The 21,839-nt window shown below is 46.0% G+C and overlaps 1 protein-coding gene across 1 annotated transcript in view; it reads right to left on the bottom strand.

The window, feature by feature from the left end:
* Positions 1-21,839, bottom strand: part of LOC103662795 (contactin-associated protein-like 4) — a 128,391-nt gene that overhangs the window by 9,365 nt on the left and 97,187 nt on the right. The window contains exons 16-20 of the mRNA XM_040636285.1: positions 17,880-18,050; positions 17,116-17,334; positions 7,337-7,576; positions 2,043-2,267; positions 284-417 (exon numbers count right to left, since the gene is read on the bottom strand). Coding sequence (XP_040492219.1) covers positions 284-417; positions 2,043-2,267; positions 7,337-7,576; positions 17,116-17,334; positions 17,880-18,050 — 989 coding nt within the window. The remainder of the gene's footprint in view (positions 1-283; positions 418-2,042; positions 2,268-7,336; positions 7,577-17,115; positions 17,335-17,879; positions 18,051-21,839) is intronic.

Here is a 21,839-nt window from a genome sequence, read left to right as displayed (position 1 = left end):
CTCCACCTGTAACTCGCCATGCTAACACAGTCCACATTTCATAGTAAGTCATTAATATAAATGGGGGAAAATTAAAATAGTTAAATTTTATACTGTATTTGGTAGGTTTCTGTTACTAAACAAATATAAATCCTGGAGTATGATTTCTTGTCTGTAGCACATGAGAAATTAACCCAGAGGAGGAAACTTTATATTATGTTTCATTATCAAGGGATTGCGGTGAGTGACACACAGCGGGCGTCAAATAGGAGGCTAATGACTGTTGGGCCGACAGCGCTCTTACCTCCACGGAGACCACTCCTTCCTCTCTGCTGATCTTCACCCGGTGAAGGTGCCCATCCGCCATGTTCTTGATGTTAAGGTTAAAGACGTCAGGATCCTGATGTAGGTCTAGCTTGTACCTAACCTGCAAACTCCCTAGAACGGAAAACATGACGTACTTAAGCAACAACGGGTTTTAAAAGCTGCCTTTCCATACTCCAGAGAAGTGATTATTATTCCGTTGCTTCTAGGAACAACATTTTGTGCTTTGAGTCTGTTGACAGTCCACGTGAAGCATCTGGCTGATCTCCGTTCTGATGACACCATGTTTAACGCAAGATAAAAGTGTTAATAAGAGTGCTTTCCCACAATTCTCAACTCTCTGAAAGGAAGCACCCAACTCTAACACATGCTAACGTCTGAATTCTGCTCCATTTTTGCAAAAAGAGCATTAAGGAATGCTGAAGCTTCTGTCTTCCTGGTCTGCTCTTCTTTGTTCTTATTTCCCAGACTCTGAGAGGTGAGTTACAAGAGAGTGTGGCTGGTCCTGGGAACTGCTGTGCCGCCAGGGGCTATTGGTGGCCTGAAGCTGTGGAAGATACTCCAGACGGTGAGGCTGACCATTGGGAAGTGAACTCGACCAAAGGCTCCCCTGGGGTTGATTCCCCTTGCTTTCTCATGGTGGGGAGTCCACTGTGCCCTTCCCAGGGCTCCCTCCCATGGGACAGTGAAATGCTCCTGCCATTCCGGTGGTCTGTAGCTTACGTCTGCACCACTCTCACTGGGGTCGTGTTAGAGGTGATTGGCAGCATTTGTTTATTTCTGTTTTTATATAAACACATATATTTGTTTATGCACAGACTGGAGGTTTTCTTTCTTTCTTTTAAAGATTCTATTTATTTGACAGAGAGAGAGAGAGTACAAGCAGGGGGAGCGGCAGGCGGAGGGAGAGAGAGTAGCAGGCTCCCCACTGATCAGGGAGCCCGACACGGGACTCGATCCCAGGACCCTGGGATCATGACCTGAGCCGAAGGCAGATGCTTAACTGACTGAGCCCCCCAGGTGTCCCAGCAGGTTTTATTTCTGAAATCTGCAGGCACGACCAGAGATGCAGAAGTGGAACACGGTGATAACCTCTCTGTAGGACAGGATCCCCATGGCTCAGCGTGAGCTGCTCCGCGAGGTGCGGCTTCACGCTTCTATGCATCTCACGCGGGCTGGACCAAAATCCTGCCAGCCAGAGAGTTTCCAAGTTTTCCCAGATGCTGAATTAGTGCCCTGACTTTCTGTTTGAAATGCCTACAGCTGTGTTTTCCTTCCCCACTGGAAGCGTTGTTGTTGGCCGATTGGGGGAAAAATTTACTTCAGAACCACGGACAGAGTAAAAACCAAGACTTCTCAGGCACGAGGACAGTCACTTTTGCATGACCTTACTGTGTTTGCACCCACCTGAATTCTTCTTCCCTTTGCTTAGAAGGAGGAGGAGATACTTTCCACATATAACTAGACACATTATACTTCCCAGTAAAAAGCTTCCAGTAATAATAACATGTCTGTGTACCTGAGATATGCAAATTCATCAAACATTTTCTAGAAGAATCTTAATATAATTACTGAAATGATACATTTGAAACAATATTTTTGTAGTCCTGGAAAACAAAGCAAAATAGAACAAACTGGCGTTTGCACAGTATGAAAGTTTTTCCTTGTTTCTAGTTCGAGAGGCTTGGACACTGAACACTCCACACGTACCGCGCTGGAGACACTCAAATGAGACTCACCGTTGTTGGCCAGGATGACAGAGAGGTATTCGTCATAGAAGGAGTCCACATAGAGCAGCAAGCTCGGGGTTTGCCGTGTTTGGAAGCTGAATGTGATCATCTCTCCAGCTAACGTCACGTCCCCATGAAATGAAGCAGCGTGGGGGCTGGAGTTCGTACTTAACGGATAAAATTCATGAAAATTGTAAGTCACCGAGGACCCAGCTCCAAAGAGTGCAGAAATCTCTGAAATGATAGGCACATTTTTACGTAAGAAAAGATTAAGGGCTAATTTTAGGTATACTTATGCACATTTGAAGTGTTTTACTTTCCAGGACATTGTCATAGATAAAAGAGCAGAGAATGAGGTAACAAGCACTCAGACATCCCAGAAATGAATAGCAGTTAGTTGTTGCAGCTTTAGGACAGCCCTCGGCAAGTCCGAGTGTTAGAACTACCTCTGCCCCCTCCTCAGTGGAACGTGGCCTGAATAGGTAGAGACACCCACTCGAGCTTGTTCCCTTCCTACATTTTCCTTGCTGTTAGTCTTTTGCTTTGCAGGTGGCAGTCTTGCCCAGCAATGATGAAGGATGGAAGTGGAAGTCCCCTTGCCCTCCAAAGACCACCAACAAGTGTCTGCTCATGTCAGTATTTTACTAGAGAAGCTAAGCTGTGTCTGTGGCCTCACCATGAATTTGAGAGAGGGAGGTGGTGCAGGGCCAGAAACTGTTCAAGATCTTCCCTAATAGGTTCATGAGAGTGTGTCGTCGGCCTTCTACATAAGATGGGGCCCTACATGTATGTGTACACATAGTTGGGGGCAGGGCATGGGTGGTTTGGCCGTTGTGAGTCCAGGCATCTCCATGGCTACAGCAGGTGCCCCCCCCTCCCCGCCACTGGCATGGCCATTGCATCACCTCCTTGCAAACGCACTCCCAGACCAGCTCAGAGTTGTTTCCGCCTCCCTCTTGAGGTCAGCCTCTAAGGATAATGTTTGCCTGCAAGAGGACCTTCAGGTTGCAGTTAGTGGCTACGGATACAGAGTCATACTGAAGGGGAAAAATATCTTTTCAGTGGAGCTCAATGAGGTATAACTAGGGGCAATAAACACATCCACTTCAAATGTAAAATTTGCAGAGTTTTAGGAGATGAGCACAGCGATGAAGCAACATCCACAGTCCATATTCAGACCATTTCCAGTTTTCTTCTGCCCTTTGGGCTTCTTGGCACTCAGTTCCTCCCCTAGGCCCCATGCTCAGGCAACCACTGATTTGCTGCTGTTACTCTAAATTATTCTACAATTTCATAGAAATGGAATCATGCATTAAATTTTTGTTTTTTTACTTTTTTGCCTCAAGTTAATATTTGTTAAGTGTCAAGTTTTAAGTGTCGACCCATTTATGGATTCTCTATTCTTTTCACCATAACTTATTATTTTTAAAATACCTTGGAAATCTAAGGCCTTATGCATTTCCATATAAAATTTAGACTTAATTTGCAATTCTGCTGAAATTTTGGCTGGCATGCTGAATCCATAGATCAATTTGGGAATAAACGATATAGTAATAATAATGAGTGATCCAGTTCATCAACATGGTATATTCATCCATGTCTTTAGATGTTAATTTCTTTTAGTAATTTTCAGTGTAGAGATCTTACACTTATTTGGTCCATTTATCTGTAATATTTCATGTTTTTGGAGTCTATTGCAAATACAATTTTATTTTTAAATTTTTCCCAGTTGTTCATAACTAGTACATAAAAACTAAGTTGAAATTTGTATATTGACTTTGTATTCTGTGACCTAATGAAACTCCCTCATTAATGCTAGTAGGTTTTTGTGAACTCTCTATATTTTATATAGATAATTATATCCTCTATGATAAAGACAGTTTTTATTTTTTCTTTCTAATATGTACAATCTTTATGTCCTTTTCTTGTCTTATTACAATGGCTAAGACCTCAAGCATATTGAGAAGAAGTGATAGGATTAGAAATCTTTGCCTTCTTCAGTCTCAGAAGGAAAACATTCTGTCTTGCACCACTAAACATGTTAGTGATATGATGTTTCTTTGTTGGGTTGGGAAAGTTACCTTATATTCCTAAATTTCATAGTGAATTTTGTCAAATGTATTTTCTATATATATTGAAACACTTGTCTTTCTCTTTTATTCTGTTGATACAATGACATTCTTGAGATTTTTTAAAACTTAAATCAGCATTGCACCTTTTGGATTAATTCCACTTATTCATATATTTTTTCTATATTGTTTGATTTGACTTGCTAATATTTTATTAAGTGTTTTTATGTCAGTATTCATGAGTATATTTCTGTAGTTTTTTTTTGTTTGTTTGCTTTGTTTCTTGTAAATTCTTTGCTTGATTTTGGTATCAGACTATTAGTAGGTTCATGGATTGCACTGGAAAATATTCTCTCCTCCTTTCTGTCCTTCAACAGCCTGCATCAGACTGGAATTATCTTTTCTTGTAGAAATTACTAGCAAATACCTTCTGGCCCTGGAATTTTCATTGTGGGAAGATTTTTACTTAGCAATTCAACATCTGTGGTAGTTATAGGTTATTGAGATTTTATATCTCTTATGCTTTGGTTTGGTAATTTGTGTCTTTCAAGAAATGTGTCCATTTAATCTAAGTTGGGAAATTTATTGTCATAATGATATTCATAATATTCCATTGTTATTCCTTTAATTTTTGTAACATCTGCTTCGGTATCTTTTATTTTTGATATTTATAATTTGTGCCCTTTTTCCTTTTTTCTTGAGAATCTAGTTAGAAATTTATCAATTCGGGGGGCGCCTGGGTGGCACAGCGGTTAAAGCGTCTGCCTTCGGCTCAGGGCGTGATCCCGGCGTCCTGGGATCGAGCCCCACATCAGGCTCCTCCGCTATGAGCCTGCTTCTTCCTCTCCCACTCCCCCTACTTGTGTTCCCTCTCTCGCTGGCTGTCTCTATCTCTGTCAAATAAATAAATAAAAAATCTTTAAAAAAAAAAGAAATTTATCAATTCGGGGCGCCTGGGTGGCACAGCGGTTAAGCGTCTGCCTTCGGCTCAGGGCGTGATCCCGGCGTCCTGGGATCGAGCCCCACATCAGGCTCCTCTGCTGTGAGCCTGCCTCTTCCTCCCCCACTCCCCCTGCTTGTGTTCCCTCTCTCGCTGGCTGTCTCTATCTCTGTCAAATAAATAAATAAAATCTTTTAAAAAAAAAGAAATTTATCAATTCATTGATCTCTTCTATGAATCAGCTTTTAGCTGCACTGATGTAGTTATACAATGATAGTTACTTCAGTCATGATTGCATTGATTTTTTGGTCTATTTTTATTTCATTAGTTTCTGCTTTGTCTTTATTATTTCTTCCACTTTCTTTGGATTTCGTTTTGTTCTTTCTTTAAATTCTTAAATTGGAAACTTATATAATTGATATTATACCTGTATTGTTTTCTAATAAAATAATTTAAAGTCATAAATTTCTGCTTAAGTAATACTTTGTTGTAAACTCAAATTTTAACATGGTATATTTTTCTTTTTAATTAAAAAATTTTTTAGTTTCATTGATGAGTCCTTCTCTGACTCAAAGATTGTTTACAACTGAAGTATTTAATTGTTGATATTGTCATAGAAGATTTTGAGACTCCAGAATTTTTTCATTTTTTTCTCTCTGTTCTTCCAATTGAGTGATTTTTATTGTCTTATTGTCAAGTTCACAGATTCCTTCAGGTTCCTTCCTCTGTTGAGCTCATCTGGTTATAATTATTTTTTAAAATTTCAGTAATTATATTTTTCTGCTCGAATATTCTTATCAATTTTTTATATGATTTTTATTGACCTGTTGAAGTTGCATGCATTTCTGTTTATTTGTTGATGGCCTATTTTCTTTGTTTCTCTGAATTTTATTCCCTTTGATGAATAAGTTATAATCACGACTCAATGTCTCCGTCTGCTGAAACAAAAGGGAAAAAAGGCCCTACTCAGAGTCAAATCTTATTAACTACATTTTTTCCCCTGAGTATGCAACATAATTTTTTGATCTTTTTTTTAACACGTTCAGTACTTTTTGAAAACTCGGCAATGTAGACCGACTCATTGTAAATGTTCTTCATTGGTTCTTGTTGTTTCTGTTTTTCTGTGGTTGCTGCTGTTTGCTGTTTGCCCCAGTGGGCGGACAGCATGCCTGCACCCCCACTTCAGTCCTGTGCCCCAGGCATCGTCCCTCGCATCTCTGCCGTTGTGCTGCCTCTGGAGGTTTTCCCGAGTCTGCACACTTGGACTCCACCAAGGGTTTGGGCAGAGACCACGGGCACATCTGGGGGCTCATCCACTCCGGTCTCCTTGCGTCCAGTCCTCGGGCTCTGGGAGCAGCGTCTGTGAGGCCCCTTGACTCTGTCAACGTGACTACAAGTGCCCTGTTGGATTTTACCTGTGAAGGTGAAACGTGTCCTGGCATGGGGACAGTGATTGCCATCACACACTTACCCTCAGATATCACTGCTGTGACGGTGCTCTGACCATTCTAAGCAGCTCACTCTTTCGAAAATCAAGAACTGACCCAGTCTGGCTCCCAAGTTTGTACTCTAAAACCCAGTGGCTTTTAAGGTCAAAAGGCAACAGCTGAAACATTCCCGAACGGAGGCGTTGGAATTTATTGTGGTGATAATGGATTTTATTTAGATTCTGTGAGTATCTAGGAAAGTATAAACCTCATAAGTACATTCCAAGAATTATGTCCGTGCTACAATTAGCTCTGTCATTTCAACGAATGGCTTGTGACCTCTCAGAATGAGACTAAAAAGATTCTGTCATTTTCACTGTAACAAGAGGCCATCAATAAACCTCAGAGCAAAATGTTTAAGTGGCTCTATTTCAGGCATCTTAATATAAAGGGGAAATGTATTTATTATGCCAATAAAATACATTTTTGGAGGAAAGTTCTTCCTGTACAACTTGAAGCCATTACTTTAAATAATAATATTGAAATAAGCAGGGCCACACAGGACAGACTTCTAATAACGTATTATCTTCGAGCAGAGGCATGAGGCAGAAGGAGTTAAGGTGCACAGACAGCGTTTCAAGAAAATCACAGAATTGATGTTAGATTTCATAGCCGTCAGCCCTGGCTTTTCAAGAGTAGACTCACATTTCTTTCCAATAAAATGACATTAGCTGCAAAAGACTGATTTACAGAAGGAATTTAGGAACTGAAATACATTCATCGAACAGCAACGCCGAAGAGGTTTTGTTCCGGATTTGCACACCCCAGGCCAGCCCGCTCCCCAGCAGCACCCACGCTCACACTCACCCTGTGTGCAGAAGGGCCCCGAGAAAGCGGAGAGCTCGCAGTCGCAGGAGAACCCGCGGGGCCTCTCCCGGCAGCGCCCTCTGTTGCGGCACAGCCGCTTGTAGGTGCTGCAGTGCCCCCGACAGCCGGGCTCCACCCCCGGGGTGACCTGCGCCCTCTCCTCCAGGTCCAGGGTCTTCCCGTTCAGCTGCAAGGACCGGATGCACCCCAGGAAGCCCCTCTGTCTGGTGGCCGTGCCTCCTGAAACAGAAGCACAGGACGGGGTCCAGGCCCCTGCAGGTGGCGCCTCGGGGGAAGAGGGAAAAGTCGTGACTTCCCGAAAACCCTTATGGACAAATACAATTTTCAAAATGTAAATTTTGACACAGTTGGGAGATACTCAAGAACACTGAAAAAACTTTGTTTTTAAAACTTGACTTTGCTTAATGTTTATTCTAAACAGATTCCTTGTTAGTTAACAGGAATTTATTTTTAAGTTAATCTTATTAGAATTAAGAATGAGACTTACTTCAGAAGGGGGAATGAAGCATGAGAGACTGTGGACTCTGAGAAACAAACCGAGGGCTTCAGAGGGGAGGGGTTGGGGGAATGGGATACGCTGGTGATGGGTAGTAAGGAGGGCACGTATTGCATGGTGCACTGGGTGTTATACGCACCTAATGAATCATCGAGCCTTACATCAGAAACCGGGGATGTACTGTATGGTGACTAACATAATATAATAAAAAATATTATTATAAGAAAAAAAATTTTAAAAGAAAAATGGAATAGGGAAGGGAAGCAGTGAGAATTAAGTGAAATTTATATATATATTATATATGGAATATTATTCAGCTGTAAAATAGAACAGAATCTTGCCATTTGCAGCGACATGGATAAAGCTAGAGAGTATTGTGCTAAGTGAAATCAGTCAGTCAGAGAAAGACAAATACGATTTCACTCATATGCAGAATTTAAGAAACAAAACAAAGGGAAAAATAAGAGAGAGAGAAACCAAGAAACAGACTCTTAAGTATATGGAACGCACTGACGGTCACCAGAGGAGAGGTGGGTGGGGGATGGGTGGAACAGGTGGTGGGGAATAAGGGGGGCACCTGTGGTGAGCACCGGGTGATGTGTGGAAGTGTCGAATCACTATATTGTACACCTGAAACTAACATGACACTATATGCTAACTAACTGGAATTTAAAAACTAAAAAAAAAAAAAAAGAATGAGACTTAATAAAACATCAATATTATTGTAATAATGATAGTGTAATGTGGTGGACATTGATATGATTAGCTAAAATGGAAGAATTTTTTAAAAGATTTTTATGTATTTGAGAGAGACGGAACACAAGCAGGGGGAGCGGGAGAGGAAGAAGCAGGCTTCCTGCTGAGCAGGGAGCCCGACGCGGGGCTCGATCCCAGGACCTCAGGATCACGACCCGAGCCGAAGGCAGACATTTACCAACTGAGCCACCCAGGTTCCCCAAGAATTTTTTACCATAAAAACACCAGATGTCCATTTATGGCGATAGTGGAATAATGGGGACTGGATTTGCTCTCCCACCTTGACAATAGCTCAGAATACCAGAACGACGTGAAACAATAGTTCTGAAAGCACTGGGCATTTGGACACAAACGGCGGTCACCCCCGGGCGTGAGAAAACAGCCAGCCAAGCTCTCCCATCACCCCAGCTTTCTGTCCGGGGAGTTTCCAGGCCACATCGCAGGGGCCCGTGTCTCTCGGCTCCCCAGATGAACTCTGCAGGTCTGCGGAGGGCCCCCTGAGCAATGAGCTCAGCACTGGCCAACACCTTCTGTGAGGAAACACCAGAGGCCAGGGAGGGGGTGACTCAGAAGCCTGGAGGGTGTCCCACAGGACTGAGGTTAGCGCTAGGCTTGGGGTTAGGGCTAGGGCCGAGCTCCAGGGCTCCCGCAGGGTGGGGGATACTGTCTGCTCCTAATAGTCACCAGCAAGCCACCAAATTCAGGAGGCATCTCAGGCAGAAGTTAAAAATTTCTTGCCTCAGTAATGAGAAAAAATTAATCCCAGATTAACTCCAGTCCTAAAAAAAATCTTAAAAGCAAGACCACCAAAAACAATCAAACTTTTTCCATGTACATGAATCTTGTTCCAGACCAGAGCTGAAGAACACGTAAAGGGTTACAAAATGTCCAGTGTCCAACAAGGGGAAAGGCACATGGCCCAGCATCCAGCTTAAAGAAATGGCAGACGTACAAAGAGGCGGGACTTAGTGAGCAATCGTGAGAAGAAAACCTCATCAAGGGGAAGTCATCCAGATACGATACAGATGACAGGGTTTGCAGACGAGGGTACTAACACAATTATTATGACTGCACTCTAGCTCTGTTCTAGGTCAACAAACTAGAGAAACTTTTTTTTTTTTTTGCAAAAAATGGAATATATTAGGCTCCTGGGTGGCTCATTCGGTGAAGCGTCTGCCTTCAGCTCAGGTCATGATCTCAGGGTCCTGGGATCGAGCCCCACATCTGGATCCTTGCTCAGCGGGGAGCCTGCTTCTCCTTCTCCCTCTGCCTCTTCCCCTGCTTGTGCTCTCTCTCTGTGTGTGTCAAATAAATAAGTAAATAAATACATAAAATCTTTTAAAAAATGGAATATATTAAAAAAACTCAAATCGAACTCAAATTGCTGAGTAAGCTTCAATTTGAGAAGAAAATTACATTAAATGGGATTAATGGCAGATTAAGTTTGGCAGAAGATTCCACTCTAATTTCTCAAAATTTTTTCATTTCCCTTTTGATTTCTTCTTTGAATGATTGGTTGCTAAAGCGTATGTTGTTTAGTTTACACATATTTGTGTATTTTCCAATGTTTGTCCCCTCAGCAAAATATTAGCCAACTGAATTCAAGAGCACCTGAGGAGGACCACTCGTCAGGATCAGGGATGGGTCACCATCCACACGTCAGTCAACGTGGCAAACCCCCGATAGCATGAAGGATACAGACTACACGATTACCTCAACAGATGTGGAAAAAGTATTTGACAGAACGGAATACCTATTCATGATAAAACTCTCAACAAGTTGTACAGAAGAAATTGCCTCAGCATAATAAAAGGTACCCAGGGCTAGCCTACAGGTGACATCACGTTCGGTGAAGAGAAGTCGACAGCTTTTCCTCTGAGATGAGAACCCACCCTCGCCACTTCAACTCGGCAGAGAGCTCGCGACCCAGACGGAACGGTGGGTGAGATAAGAGATCAAACGCATCCCAATAGGAAACGAGGAAGTACATTTGTCTCTGTTTGCAGATGACATGATTTTATATACAAAACCCCAAGGATTCCACCAAAAAACTTAGAACTAATAAATGAATTCAGTAAACTTGTAGGATAAAAACATCAACATTTAAAAATTGGTGTGTTTCTATATTTTAGCAGAGAACTATAGAGGAAAATGGAGAAAACAGTCCCATTTACAATAGCATCAAAAATAATGAGATTCTTAGGAACGAATTTAACTGAGGAAGCAAAAGGTCTATATACTGACAACTATAAAAGACGATTTATGAAAGAAACTGAAGGTGACACAGTTAAATGGGATGAGAGTCCATGTTCATGGATTGGGAGAATTACTGTCAAAATGTCTATACTACCCAAAGCAGTCTACAGATTACATGCAATCTTGACCAGAATCCCAAAGGCATTCTCACAAAGACGGAATAAAAAAATCCTAAAATTCATATATACCACAAAAGAATCCAAATCGCAAAAGCAGATCTTTAGCAAGAAGAACAAAACTGGAAGGATCATACCTTCTGATTTCAAGTTACGTGACAAAGCCAAAGTAATCAGAGCAGTATGGTATTGGCATAAAGAGAAGTCAAATGACTAATGGAGCAGAACAGAGAGCCCAGAATTAAACTCACACAAATCATACACGCTCAAATAATCTTTAGCAAGGGCACCAACAATACAAAATGAGGAAAGGATAATCTCTTTAATAAATGGCGCTGGGAAACTGGATATCACATGCAAAAAAGAGGTAATTGGATTCTTATCTTACACCATAAACAAAAATGAACTCAAAATGGATTGAAAGACTTAAATGTAAGATCTGAAACTATAAAATACCTACAAAAAAAATAGGTAAAAAAATCCTTGACATTTGTCTTGGCTATGATTTTTTGTAGGATACCAAAACACAAACATCAAAAGAAAAACAAACTAAAAAGCTTCTGCTTAGCAAAAGAAACAATCAACAAAATGAGAAAGTAACCTACAGAAAGGGAGCAAATATTTGTAAAACATACATGGTAAAGCGTTAATATCCAAAATATATAAGGAGCTCCTACAACTTAATAGCATAATACCAAATCCCCTGAGTATACGACGGGCAAAGGCTCTGCATAGACATGTCTCCAAAGAAGGCACACAGACAGCCAACACATAAACGAAAAAGTGCTCAACATCACTAATTATCAGGGACGTGCCAAGCAAAACCACAATGGTAAATCACCTCACCCCTGTTAGGATCGGTATTACTGAAAAGACAAGAGATACCAGATGGTGGGGATGTGGAGAAAGGGGAACCCTCTCGCATTGTTGGTAGGAATGCAAACTGGTGCAGCCACTCTGGAAAACAGTGTGGAGTTTCCTCAGAAAGTTATATATAGAATTACCATATGATCCATTAATTACTCTTCTGGGCATATATCCAAAAGAACTGAAGTTGGTATCTTAAAGAGATATCTGCAGCATTATTTACAGCAGCCAAATTAGGAGAACAACTGAAATGTCCATCAACAAATGAATATCTCACACTATGTATGAAAATGCAGTTTATTATTCAACCTCAAAAAAGAAGGAAATCCTGTCACTTGCTACAGCAGGGGTATGAGATAAAAATGAGATAAAAATGAGAGAAACAAATCTCATTCATCTGTGGAATCTAAAACCATCAAACTCCTGGAACCAGAGTATAGACTGGCGGCCATCAGAGCCTGGGTGGGGGTGGGGAGGAGGAGAGTCACTGGTTGAGGGGCACGAGGTTCCAGATATGAGAGGTAGATAGGTTCTAGGGGTCTAGAGCTCACAACACTGTTTTGTGCCCTTAACATTCCTAAGAGGTTAGATCTTATGGTAAGTGTTGCCATAAAATTAATAATAATAAAAAGGGCAGGAGGAAACTTTGGGAGGTGATGGATATGTGCCGGTCCTGGGTGGTGCTGGTCACTTCATGGTGGGGACTTCCCCCTGTGCTCATCAAGCTGCGTACACTAAATAGTTGTGTGAGCTAATTGTATGTCTCTATAATGCAGCCATCACCAAAACTCCTGCCGTTTGTGACAACGAGGATGGACCCTGATGGCGTCGTGTTAACTGAGATAAGTTGGAGAAAGACAAATATCGTTAAGATCTCACTGACATGTAGAATCTTAAAACACCAAATTCACAGATCCAGAGCACAGACTGGTCTTTGTCAGAGGCAGGAGGTGAGGGATGGGGGATGGGTGAAGGTGGTCAAGAGCTACAAACCTGTAGCCATAGGGTAAGTCAGTCAGGGGATGCAACGCACAGCATGGCGGGTGCAGGTAACAACACTGTGTTGCATATTTCAAGGTTGCTAAAACAGTAGGTCTTAAAGCTTCTCATTATAAGAAAAAAATTGCAGCCACGTGAGGTGACAGATATTGACCAGATTACTGGGGTTCTTCCGTGGTATATACACGAATCCATACGTTGTACGTCGTGGGCTAATACAAAGTTAACGTCAATCATATTCAATAAAGTGGAAAAAATGTTACCAGGAACATATTTAAAAATTAAAATTAAATGTTAAAAAAATTCATTCTAGAAAAAGCTATCCATAAAGCAATGATAGCATCTAACATCAAGAGATTGGCTATCATGAACTACTCTGGAATCGTTCGCTTGTATGAACTCTGAGCTCCAAGACAGTAAGCTCCACTGTGGGATCCGAAGCAGCAAGGTTTTCCAGCATGGTCACTCTGTGCGACACTGACATTACGTCACCACCAGCAGCTCCGAGGACTGGGCACACAACCAGAAAAAGATAAACCCTCCAGCTGCGATACATTAAATACCTTTTTACGTATCGATCATACTACAAAAAAGTGGTATAAAAAATTAAGCCTTGAATCCTATCTCACACCATATGTAAAAATATTTTTATATAGATCATAGACCTAAAAGCAAAGCTAAAATTTAAAAAATTTCTAAAAGAAAATATAGGAGAAGTTCTTCCAAACACTGGTTTCTCAGAGAAGACTCAAGGAGCACTAACTATAAAAGAACTCTTTGACGAACTGGGCTTGAAGGTTTTTTATACAAAGGTTGATCAATAGTAAAACTTCTGCAAATCCAAAGACATTGGTAAAAAGCTAAAAGCAAGCCTCAGATGTGTAGTAACAATTGTGATTCATGTATTCAGTAAAGGACTGGGGTCCAGATTATATAGTATTTCTACAAATCAATAAAAAGGCAAACAGGTCAATTAAAAAAGGGGCAAAAAATATAAACAGGCACTTCACTGGGAAGGTATTCACGTGATGAATAAATATTCAGAGAGCACGGCAACCTCCCTGGTGACTGGGGAGGCCCTCTTTGGGCACAAGGTGTGGCTGCTGTGCACCCACACACGGATACCAAGATGGGGACACAGACGACAAGATGGGGACACCGATGACAAGATGAGGACACAGATGACAAGATGGGGACACCGATGACAAAATGACATGGTTGACAAGATGGGGACACGGATGATAAGATGGGGACATGGATGACAAGATGGGGACACGGATGACAAGATGGGGACACGGATGACAAGATGAGGAAATGGATGACAAGATGGGGACATGGATGACAAGATAGGGACACGAATGACAAGACGGGGACACGGATGACAAGATGGGGACATGGATGACAAGATGGGGACACGGATGACAAGATGGGGACACGGATGACAAGATGAGGAAATGGTTAACAAGATGGGGACACAGATGAGAAGACGGGGACACCGATGACAAGATGGGGACAGGGATGACAAGATGGGGACACGGATAACAAGACAGGGACAAGGATGACAAGATGGGGACACAGATGAGAAGATGGGGACACCGATGACAAGATGAGGACATGATTGACAAGAGGGGTACATGGATGACAAGATGGGGACACAGAGGACAAGATGAGGACAGTGACACTCTACCACTGGGCAGGAAGATGGAAAACCAGCTTGAAAAACTAGCTGGCAATTTCTAGTGAAGTTAGGTGCAGATCCAGCCGGCCTCCAGCAGAGCCACGTGCTGGTGGCCTCAGGGCCCTGCAGAGAAATGCCCCAGCAGCCCTGCTGTGACGGCGTCCCACAGTCCCTCCTGGGAAGGACAGAGTTAGGATGAGTCGGATAACGGAACACGGACAGCAACTTAAAAAGAAAAAGAGTGGTGTGTGAAGTAACGAGCATAGATTTCACAACCACGATGAACAAACCAAGACGAAGTCAAAGGAATTCCTACTAATGATTCCCTGACTGTGGCGTTCACAAGCAGGCAGAAATACCTCGGAGCCACTGTGGGGGTTGGGGGCGGGGTACGCGGCCAAGTGACCTGTGTGTGAACTGTGGTGGGTGTTTTCCTCCATCAGCCCAATCACGGAGATCCCATTAGATGGGACCTGTCCTGTATTTGCCATGAAGCTCTCTGCTCAGCTCAGGGCTCTTTCCCCAAATTCTCCAGAGTGGGGAGACAGAGGCACAGTGGATGTCTCAGTGGTGACTTTTTGGTCACATTTCTCATAGTCACCTTTTTGAGGAAACTCTCATCTTCGCAAGAGAAAGCACTCTGGTGTCTTCACGTTGGCCCATTACGCTGTCCTTGGAGAGAGGCCAGCAACTGAATCCCCTAAAATGTAATACCAGAGCACCATGGGCCTCGAAACCAGGACGGTGAAATGTGGACAATAAGTCGCAGCATTTTTACGAACATGACCACGTTTGTTCTGATGGGAGCATTAGAGATTAGAGACTGCATCTCGGTAACTAATGCGAGAGGGTGAATCTCCCTGTTTCGTGGAATATAATTCTCATTTAACAACTTCATGTGAGATCTGAATTTTACTGAGTGATTCAGCGTGTGCTCTGCCAGGTCTACTTTCAAGTGAGAAGGACCCCAGCTGCTAAATGCTATGGTACTGCTGTGTGGGGATGCCGTTCACTTTTTTTTTTTCCGGTTTTTTCTTCTGTTTTTAGAGACCTTCCTTCCATGCAGTCTCTGGATGAAAACTGTTATTACAAAAATAAAGCAACAGCAAGTCTGAACACTTAGTGTAATCTTAATAACCCCATCCACAGAGGAAGTCTCGGTACAAACCAACAACGTCGTTCTCAGAATTGGCAGGCGGACACACGAAGCACGGTGAGTGGTTACCCTAGAACTCACGAGTGAACAAAATTAGAATTCCCTTAGGATGTGTCCTAAAAAACAAGAGAGCGGAGAGACAGAGCTGGAGAGATCCTAGGGGATAGGCGTGACTTGGCAGAGGGACTTGGGCTGTCAGAGAGGATGGGAACACTTCAGATGCGAGCGCCATTTCCTCTCACCGGGCAGGCCCAAGGTCCAGAATAACGCACCTGATTTCCTGCAGAGGGTGACGCCCGGGGTGGGTGGGGAGGGGATGGGCGGGAGCCCCCGGAGCCTGTGACAGCGGCCACTGCTCTGGGGGGACCAGACGACCGCCTGCATCCCCGTCTGCTGTGCGGGCACCTCGTTCTCAACAGGGAACAGGGTTCCCCCTCACAGCTCGGCCCTCAGCTCTTAACACATGATGACGAATAGCTGAGTAAGTCCTGTGATCCCTCAGCTCTGACTCCAGGCAAACTTCGTGGTTTATTCTGTTAAATCCTCTGTGGGGAAGAGGATACTGTGGTTTGTTTGATGGTCTTACTGTAACTTCGACTTAATCGATATTTTAGTCTATACGTTGTTTAGTAGCTTGGTTAAAGACTTTTGTGGGAAAGTGGTCCTCTCCAAGTGGAGGGTTAAGACCGAGGTTGTGAGTGGCCTGGTCGGTATCTCATTCATAGTCGGTGATCATTTTCGATTTGTTGGAGTTCGTAATAAGTAAGCAGGACCCTGATGTATCTGAAACGTACGGAGTGCTCACAGGAGGGCTAATCCCTCTGTCTCATCGATGCCCCAATCACAACGACGTCATTCGCAACAACACAACGGAGACAACACCAAGCAACCCAGCGCAGCGGCAGACCCACGCAGGGCTTGACAGGAGTCACGGTCAACGGGGAGCAGGAGGGGTCCGAAGGAGGTCGGGGATGCCCACAGAAGGGGAGGGGATGTCAACATGTGTGGGGTGGCTGCCCCTCCTGGTCTCTCGCTCACTGTTTCTGGGGGGCCCCGAGGGGGGTCCAGCACTTAGAAGTGGGGGCCGCTGGTGTTCACCTCCCCACTGGGCACAAAGTGGCCAGAGAAGCTCTACCGCATGTCCCTGGGAGCCAGTCTTGGGCAGGTCAGCGCCCTGACCCTCTGGGGCAGCGAGCTGGCTCCTGCATCTGCACTGGGGACAAAGGCACCTGGTTGCAGTGCTGGGAGGTTATGATCCAGTGTGAGCTGCCCGGCCCAGCAGCTGGAGCCTGGAGGTGCCTGACGGGGCCGACAGAAGCGCTGGTGGCGTGGAGCTAATGTCCTGTCCTGGCCTTACCCGTCGCCTTGGCTCTGGAGTCACCCTACCCCACCGCATGCACCCCGGGGTTGGAAAGGGCGCCAGGCAGCACTCACCCACAAAGAGCTGGCTGTTGAGCTGCAGACGCACGTGCCCGTCCTCGGGGGCCGCGTGTGTCCCGGGCGGGAGCAGGTCCACCTGCAGCCAGGCCTCCTTCGTGTTCCTTTCGGCCCGGACGAGGTGCCACCGGTCGTCATTGAGGGGGGCGGGCGCCTGCACTGTGACCTCACAGGGCCCGTTCCCCACATCGAAGGAAAAGGCCACCTCCATTGGGGCTGGAAACACGACACATGGGATGGTGGGAGCCACGTCCCAGACGGGCCCCGGGGACACAGGGAAGCAGACCAGAGGGCAAAGGCATCTTGTACTTGGGAAAATAATGATTTTTAAAAATTAGGCTCGGAATGTGCTAATTCACTTTGATTTGTACTGGACTGAACTGTAATTACGTGTGGAGAGAAACTATAACACATCGGGGTTTTGTGTCGAACTTAGTGCAGACCGTCACCCGTTTTATAACGCGGGCAGGCTGTGGGTGCACGGTCGTCTGCTGTAGGCTACTTGGGGTCCAGTGAGCACTTCGTGGAGGAACTAGCTGAATTCAAACCCTGTCTACACCCACATGAAGGGGTCTCAAACCGGACCCTGTGTGGACAGGTACTTCCCACGGGCTGTCAGGTGCATCAGACTCCCGCTGGCGGGGTTCACAGAACGGCAGGACTGGACCTGAATCTCAGGCTGGAGCTAACGGAGGGAAGGGCAAGGAGCCCCTCGGACACGACCAGCGATAAGGGCCCCGCGGAGTTTTCTGGACACTCACAGCGTAGCTCCAGGCTGATGAAGTCTGTGATCCCCAGGTTCTCTAAGAACACGCCGGATGAAGCTCTCGTCTTGAAAAAGAAGGACACGTCGGCGCTGAGCTCTGCGTGCAAAGTGGGGAAGTGAAGGTACGAAGTTTCTGTGTGGAAGGAAGCCGAGTTCCAGAAGGATCCTAGGACACAGGAGGGAAGGGTCACACAGAGCAGCCGCACTGGCTGTCCTGGCTGCCGTTGTCCTGAGCGTGCCCACAGGACGCCTGAACAGAGAGCTCAGTGGGGGTGGGGGTCCGCGAAGACCCTCCCCTCACGGTGCAGGGAAGAGCGCCATGCAAACCGTGTCTGTCTCCACGCCACCCACCAGGGAAGTGTTCTCTGTATCCAGGCAAGTCACTCTGATAGCGTCCTCCACATTCATTATCAACCCTCACCTGCCCACCATTTGGAATGGGAACCATGTACGTAACTGAATTTTAAAAAAATCCTGCAGAAATCCAGAGTTGCCCATCGCAACCGGGGACCCAGATGGTCGAAGGGCCCCAGCCTTGCCGGGCTCCTTCCCCAGAGCGCACTCCCACCCTGACTGGGGCAGGGACGGGGAGACCCCTCCACCAAGCCTGGAGGTGGTCTCCCTGACACGCATGCTCACCTGAGCCCTGATAACGTGGGTGGAAAGTAACCACCCACACTGGTTTCTTACACCGCCATCTCCTATCGCTCAAAGTCAATGAAAACTAAATAGCCTAAAACCTCTCGAAGGACAAGCACCTTCCCAAGGATTAGCACTTCGACGGAAATGAGCTTTGAAAGACACATGATCCTGTGACGTGGGGCGACTGGGAGCCACGCTCTGGTTGGGCTTCTCTGCACATTTCTTCTGAGTTTGCGTGTCCTGGCCTCCCTCTTAGCTGGGGCTGCCTCCTGCTGGACCTGAGGCTGGGCCTGGTGTGCAGCCTGGGCGGGTGGTGACCCTGCGTCCTGGCTCTGAGCCTGCATATGTCACAGCACTTGACTCAGCCTCACGTCTAAACCGCTTTTCCTGGAGAATGAGTTCGTGCAGGGGTCAGAAAACAGCCATCCCAAATACCTCTCCGCCCCGTGTCCGGAGGACAGACGCAGTCCCAGCTGGCCTCTGTGCTGTGTGTACCCAGCTGACATCACTTCCTGCCAAGCTGGTCTGCTCTGCAGCCTTCTGGCTGGGGGGCGGGGGGCAAATCAAGGACTCAGTGCTCAGGTTTTCCCAAGACTTACGTGGAGCAACAGCCCGTTTTGCTGGCTTTTCTGTGGAGATACATTTTGGAGATGTTTTATTTTTCTCTAGAGCATAATTAGGTGAAGAGGTCTCCTCTGTACAGGGCTTCCCGGGACCAGGTCCTGGGCTGCTCCATGACGGGGATGCCGGGTGACTGCCGGCCCAGGAGTCCCTGCAACCACACGTGGTAGGACCACGGTGCTATTCCTGTTGAACTCTTAAAGAAAACTTATTCATAAAGGAATAGAGACCATGTTAAAGGCACTCAATTTTATAAAACAAAGATGTTTACTTTAAAAATCAAGGTGTATGAAAATAAAAAATCTGCTTCTTAAAACTGGAAGTATAAATTATGAAATTACTAAGATGACCAAGATTTTTCTAGTCCAATCCATCTTTCTGATCGTTTAAGAGACGGGTAAACACAGCTTCTCGGAGAGAAAACGCGAGGGGTCACGGCTGCAGCTTCGGGAACCCACACACTCGTGCATCGGTCCAATACGTCCGCGGCTTCTCTTGAAATTCGAAGTGTTCTTAGAAATAACAATTGGGATCAAAGATAAAGGAAAACAAAAACGAAAATAATGAAATACGTGGCTGGATAGGATGCCGGTTTTGGTCCGCAGGCCAGTGGGAGGAGAACAAAGCTATTCGCACGTCTGCACAGAAACCGGCTGCCCTGTGTGGGGGAGGCACGTGCAGGATAAAATTCGCGTAGCCTACGGAAAGTGAGAACTATTCCTGAAGTTATTCGCACGACCAGCAGACAGAAGCCGCTCGGCCTTCAGGGCCTGCGTTCCCGTCTGGATCTGCGGGGACCTGTCCTCACGCTGGCGGCCCCTGCGAGGATTACTGATGCCCCAAAGACACGACAGACACGCCTGCCGTCTACAGAAACACGTCTATCCCGAGGGCCAGCTGGAGCCAGCAGGTCCCAAGGAGGTAGGAAGAAGGCACCTTGGGCCCAAAGGTTCGCCAGCCCTCCCACCTTAGTTTAGGTGCAGATGAAACGTGAAGTAAGACACTGAGACGCTCCTGTGGTTTTCTGCGCGCACCCGCCATCCGCCACGAATTCGTGCGCATCTGGGGCGGAAGCTGGCGTGGCCTCGTGGGGTCTGACAGCCGCTCCCACCTTCCCGAGCGGTCTGCCTCTTCCCTGCACATTTCCTAGTCTCTGGGTTTCCTCCTCTCGGGCACTGTCTGTCCAGAATAGCCAGACCGCCCCTCATCCCCTGACCCGTGCAGGGCCCTGTCCTTGACCTCTTTCCTTCTCTCTGGACACGCACCATCCAGGGGACCTGTCCTCGGACGACTCCCGTGGGCAGCGGGCAGCCTCTCCAGGGACAGCACGTGAGCAGGGCCAAGCCCCTCCCTCTGCCCTGTCTGTGCTCACCCCACAGACGTCCGGACCAGCCTGATCTTCCAGTTGCATGCACGCGCCATCCTGCGTGTGCATGTGGACTCATCTTCTCCCCGTTGCCCCAGGAGGACAGCGACGGCCTCCTGTCCTGCATCCTGGTGGACACACTCCATAGTTGTCTGACTAAATGTCTGGGTAATATTTCCTCTTTTCTTGAGCTGTGAGCAGGTTGGATACTTCTTTCACTTTGGTTTCATAATGTGTCTTCCTGTAATTGTGCTCATGTTATTTATGGGACAAATGGGAGTGGGGAAGGAGGACCGAGGACGTGGAGGTGGAGGAGAGCAGCCGGGGAAATCAGAGAAAGGAATCCGAAGGAAAGCAAGGCAACCAGCTGCTGTAAGCATTTAAAAATGGTGGACGCTTGGGGCGCCTGGGCGGCACAGCGGGTGAGCGTCTGCCTTCGGCTCAGGGCGTGATCCCGGCGTTCTGGGATCGAGCCCCACGTCAGGCTCTTTTGCTGGGAGCCTGCTTCTTCCTCTCCCACTCCCCCTGCTTGTGCTCCCTCTCTCGCTGGCTGTCTCTCTCTCTGTCGAATAAATAAAAATAAAATCTTAAAAAAAAAATGGTGGACGCGCCCAGACCCGGGTGGGACCGGCACCGTGGAGGCCGTAAAGGCTGTTGCCCAGGGTCTTTGAAAATGGGATCGATCCGCCTGCCTCTGAGATGGTTTTGCGGTAGCAGAACCAAGTGGAGGAGAAATTAATGAAATCATCACTTGTCCTGTGAGCCTGTCCTCTGCCACGGGTTGTTCATTGCTGGCACACCCGAAATATTAATGTGCCCTGTGCAGCCTCGAGTCCCAGGCAGCTGCTCCAGCCACCACAGACGAACCGAGGGAGCCCGTTTCGGGGGCTCAGTAATGGCTTTCCAGACCACAGGACGCTGAGAACAGTTTCCAGACTGCGTGTCCTTGGCCGTAGCACCAAGGCAGATGCTCAGAACATTTAAAATTTTAATGGAATACATTATCCGAAAAAATAATTGAATAAAATGGGCTGCAGAATGCAAATGTCAAAGATTTTTAAATGGCTTTGCAGTTCAGACCATCAAAAAACGAAGTCCACCCCTTTTCCCATAGGTGAAATGTTTGCATACGGACTCCAGGCAAAGATGGCGGGATGGAGGTGGGACACACAATGTATTTCTCCCCAAACCTGACGAAATCAAGAACGGTGAGCAAAAACTATAAAGCACCTCCAGCAACACGCACAACAGCTCCCAAAAGTCTGTCCCGAAGCCCTGAGCCCCTAACTGGACTTCCACCTGACGTCCAGCAGTTGTCCTCACGGC

The sequence above is a fragment of the Ursus maritimus genome, unplaced genomic scaffold (genome assembly GCF_017311325.1).
Source record: "Ursus maritimus isolate PB19 unplaced genomic scaffold, ASM1731132v1 scaffold_1, whole genome shotgun sequence".
Lineage (NCBI taxonomy): Eukaryota > Metazoa > Chordata > Mammalia > Carnivora > Ursidae > Ursus > Ursus maritimus.
The sequence above is the reverse complement of the archived record's forward strand: the minus strand, read 5'-3'. Positions and strand labels throughout refer to the sequence as shown.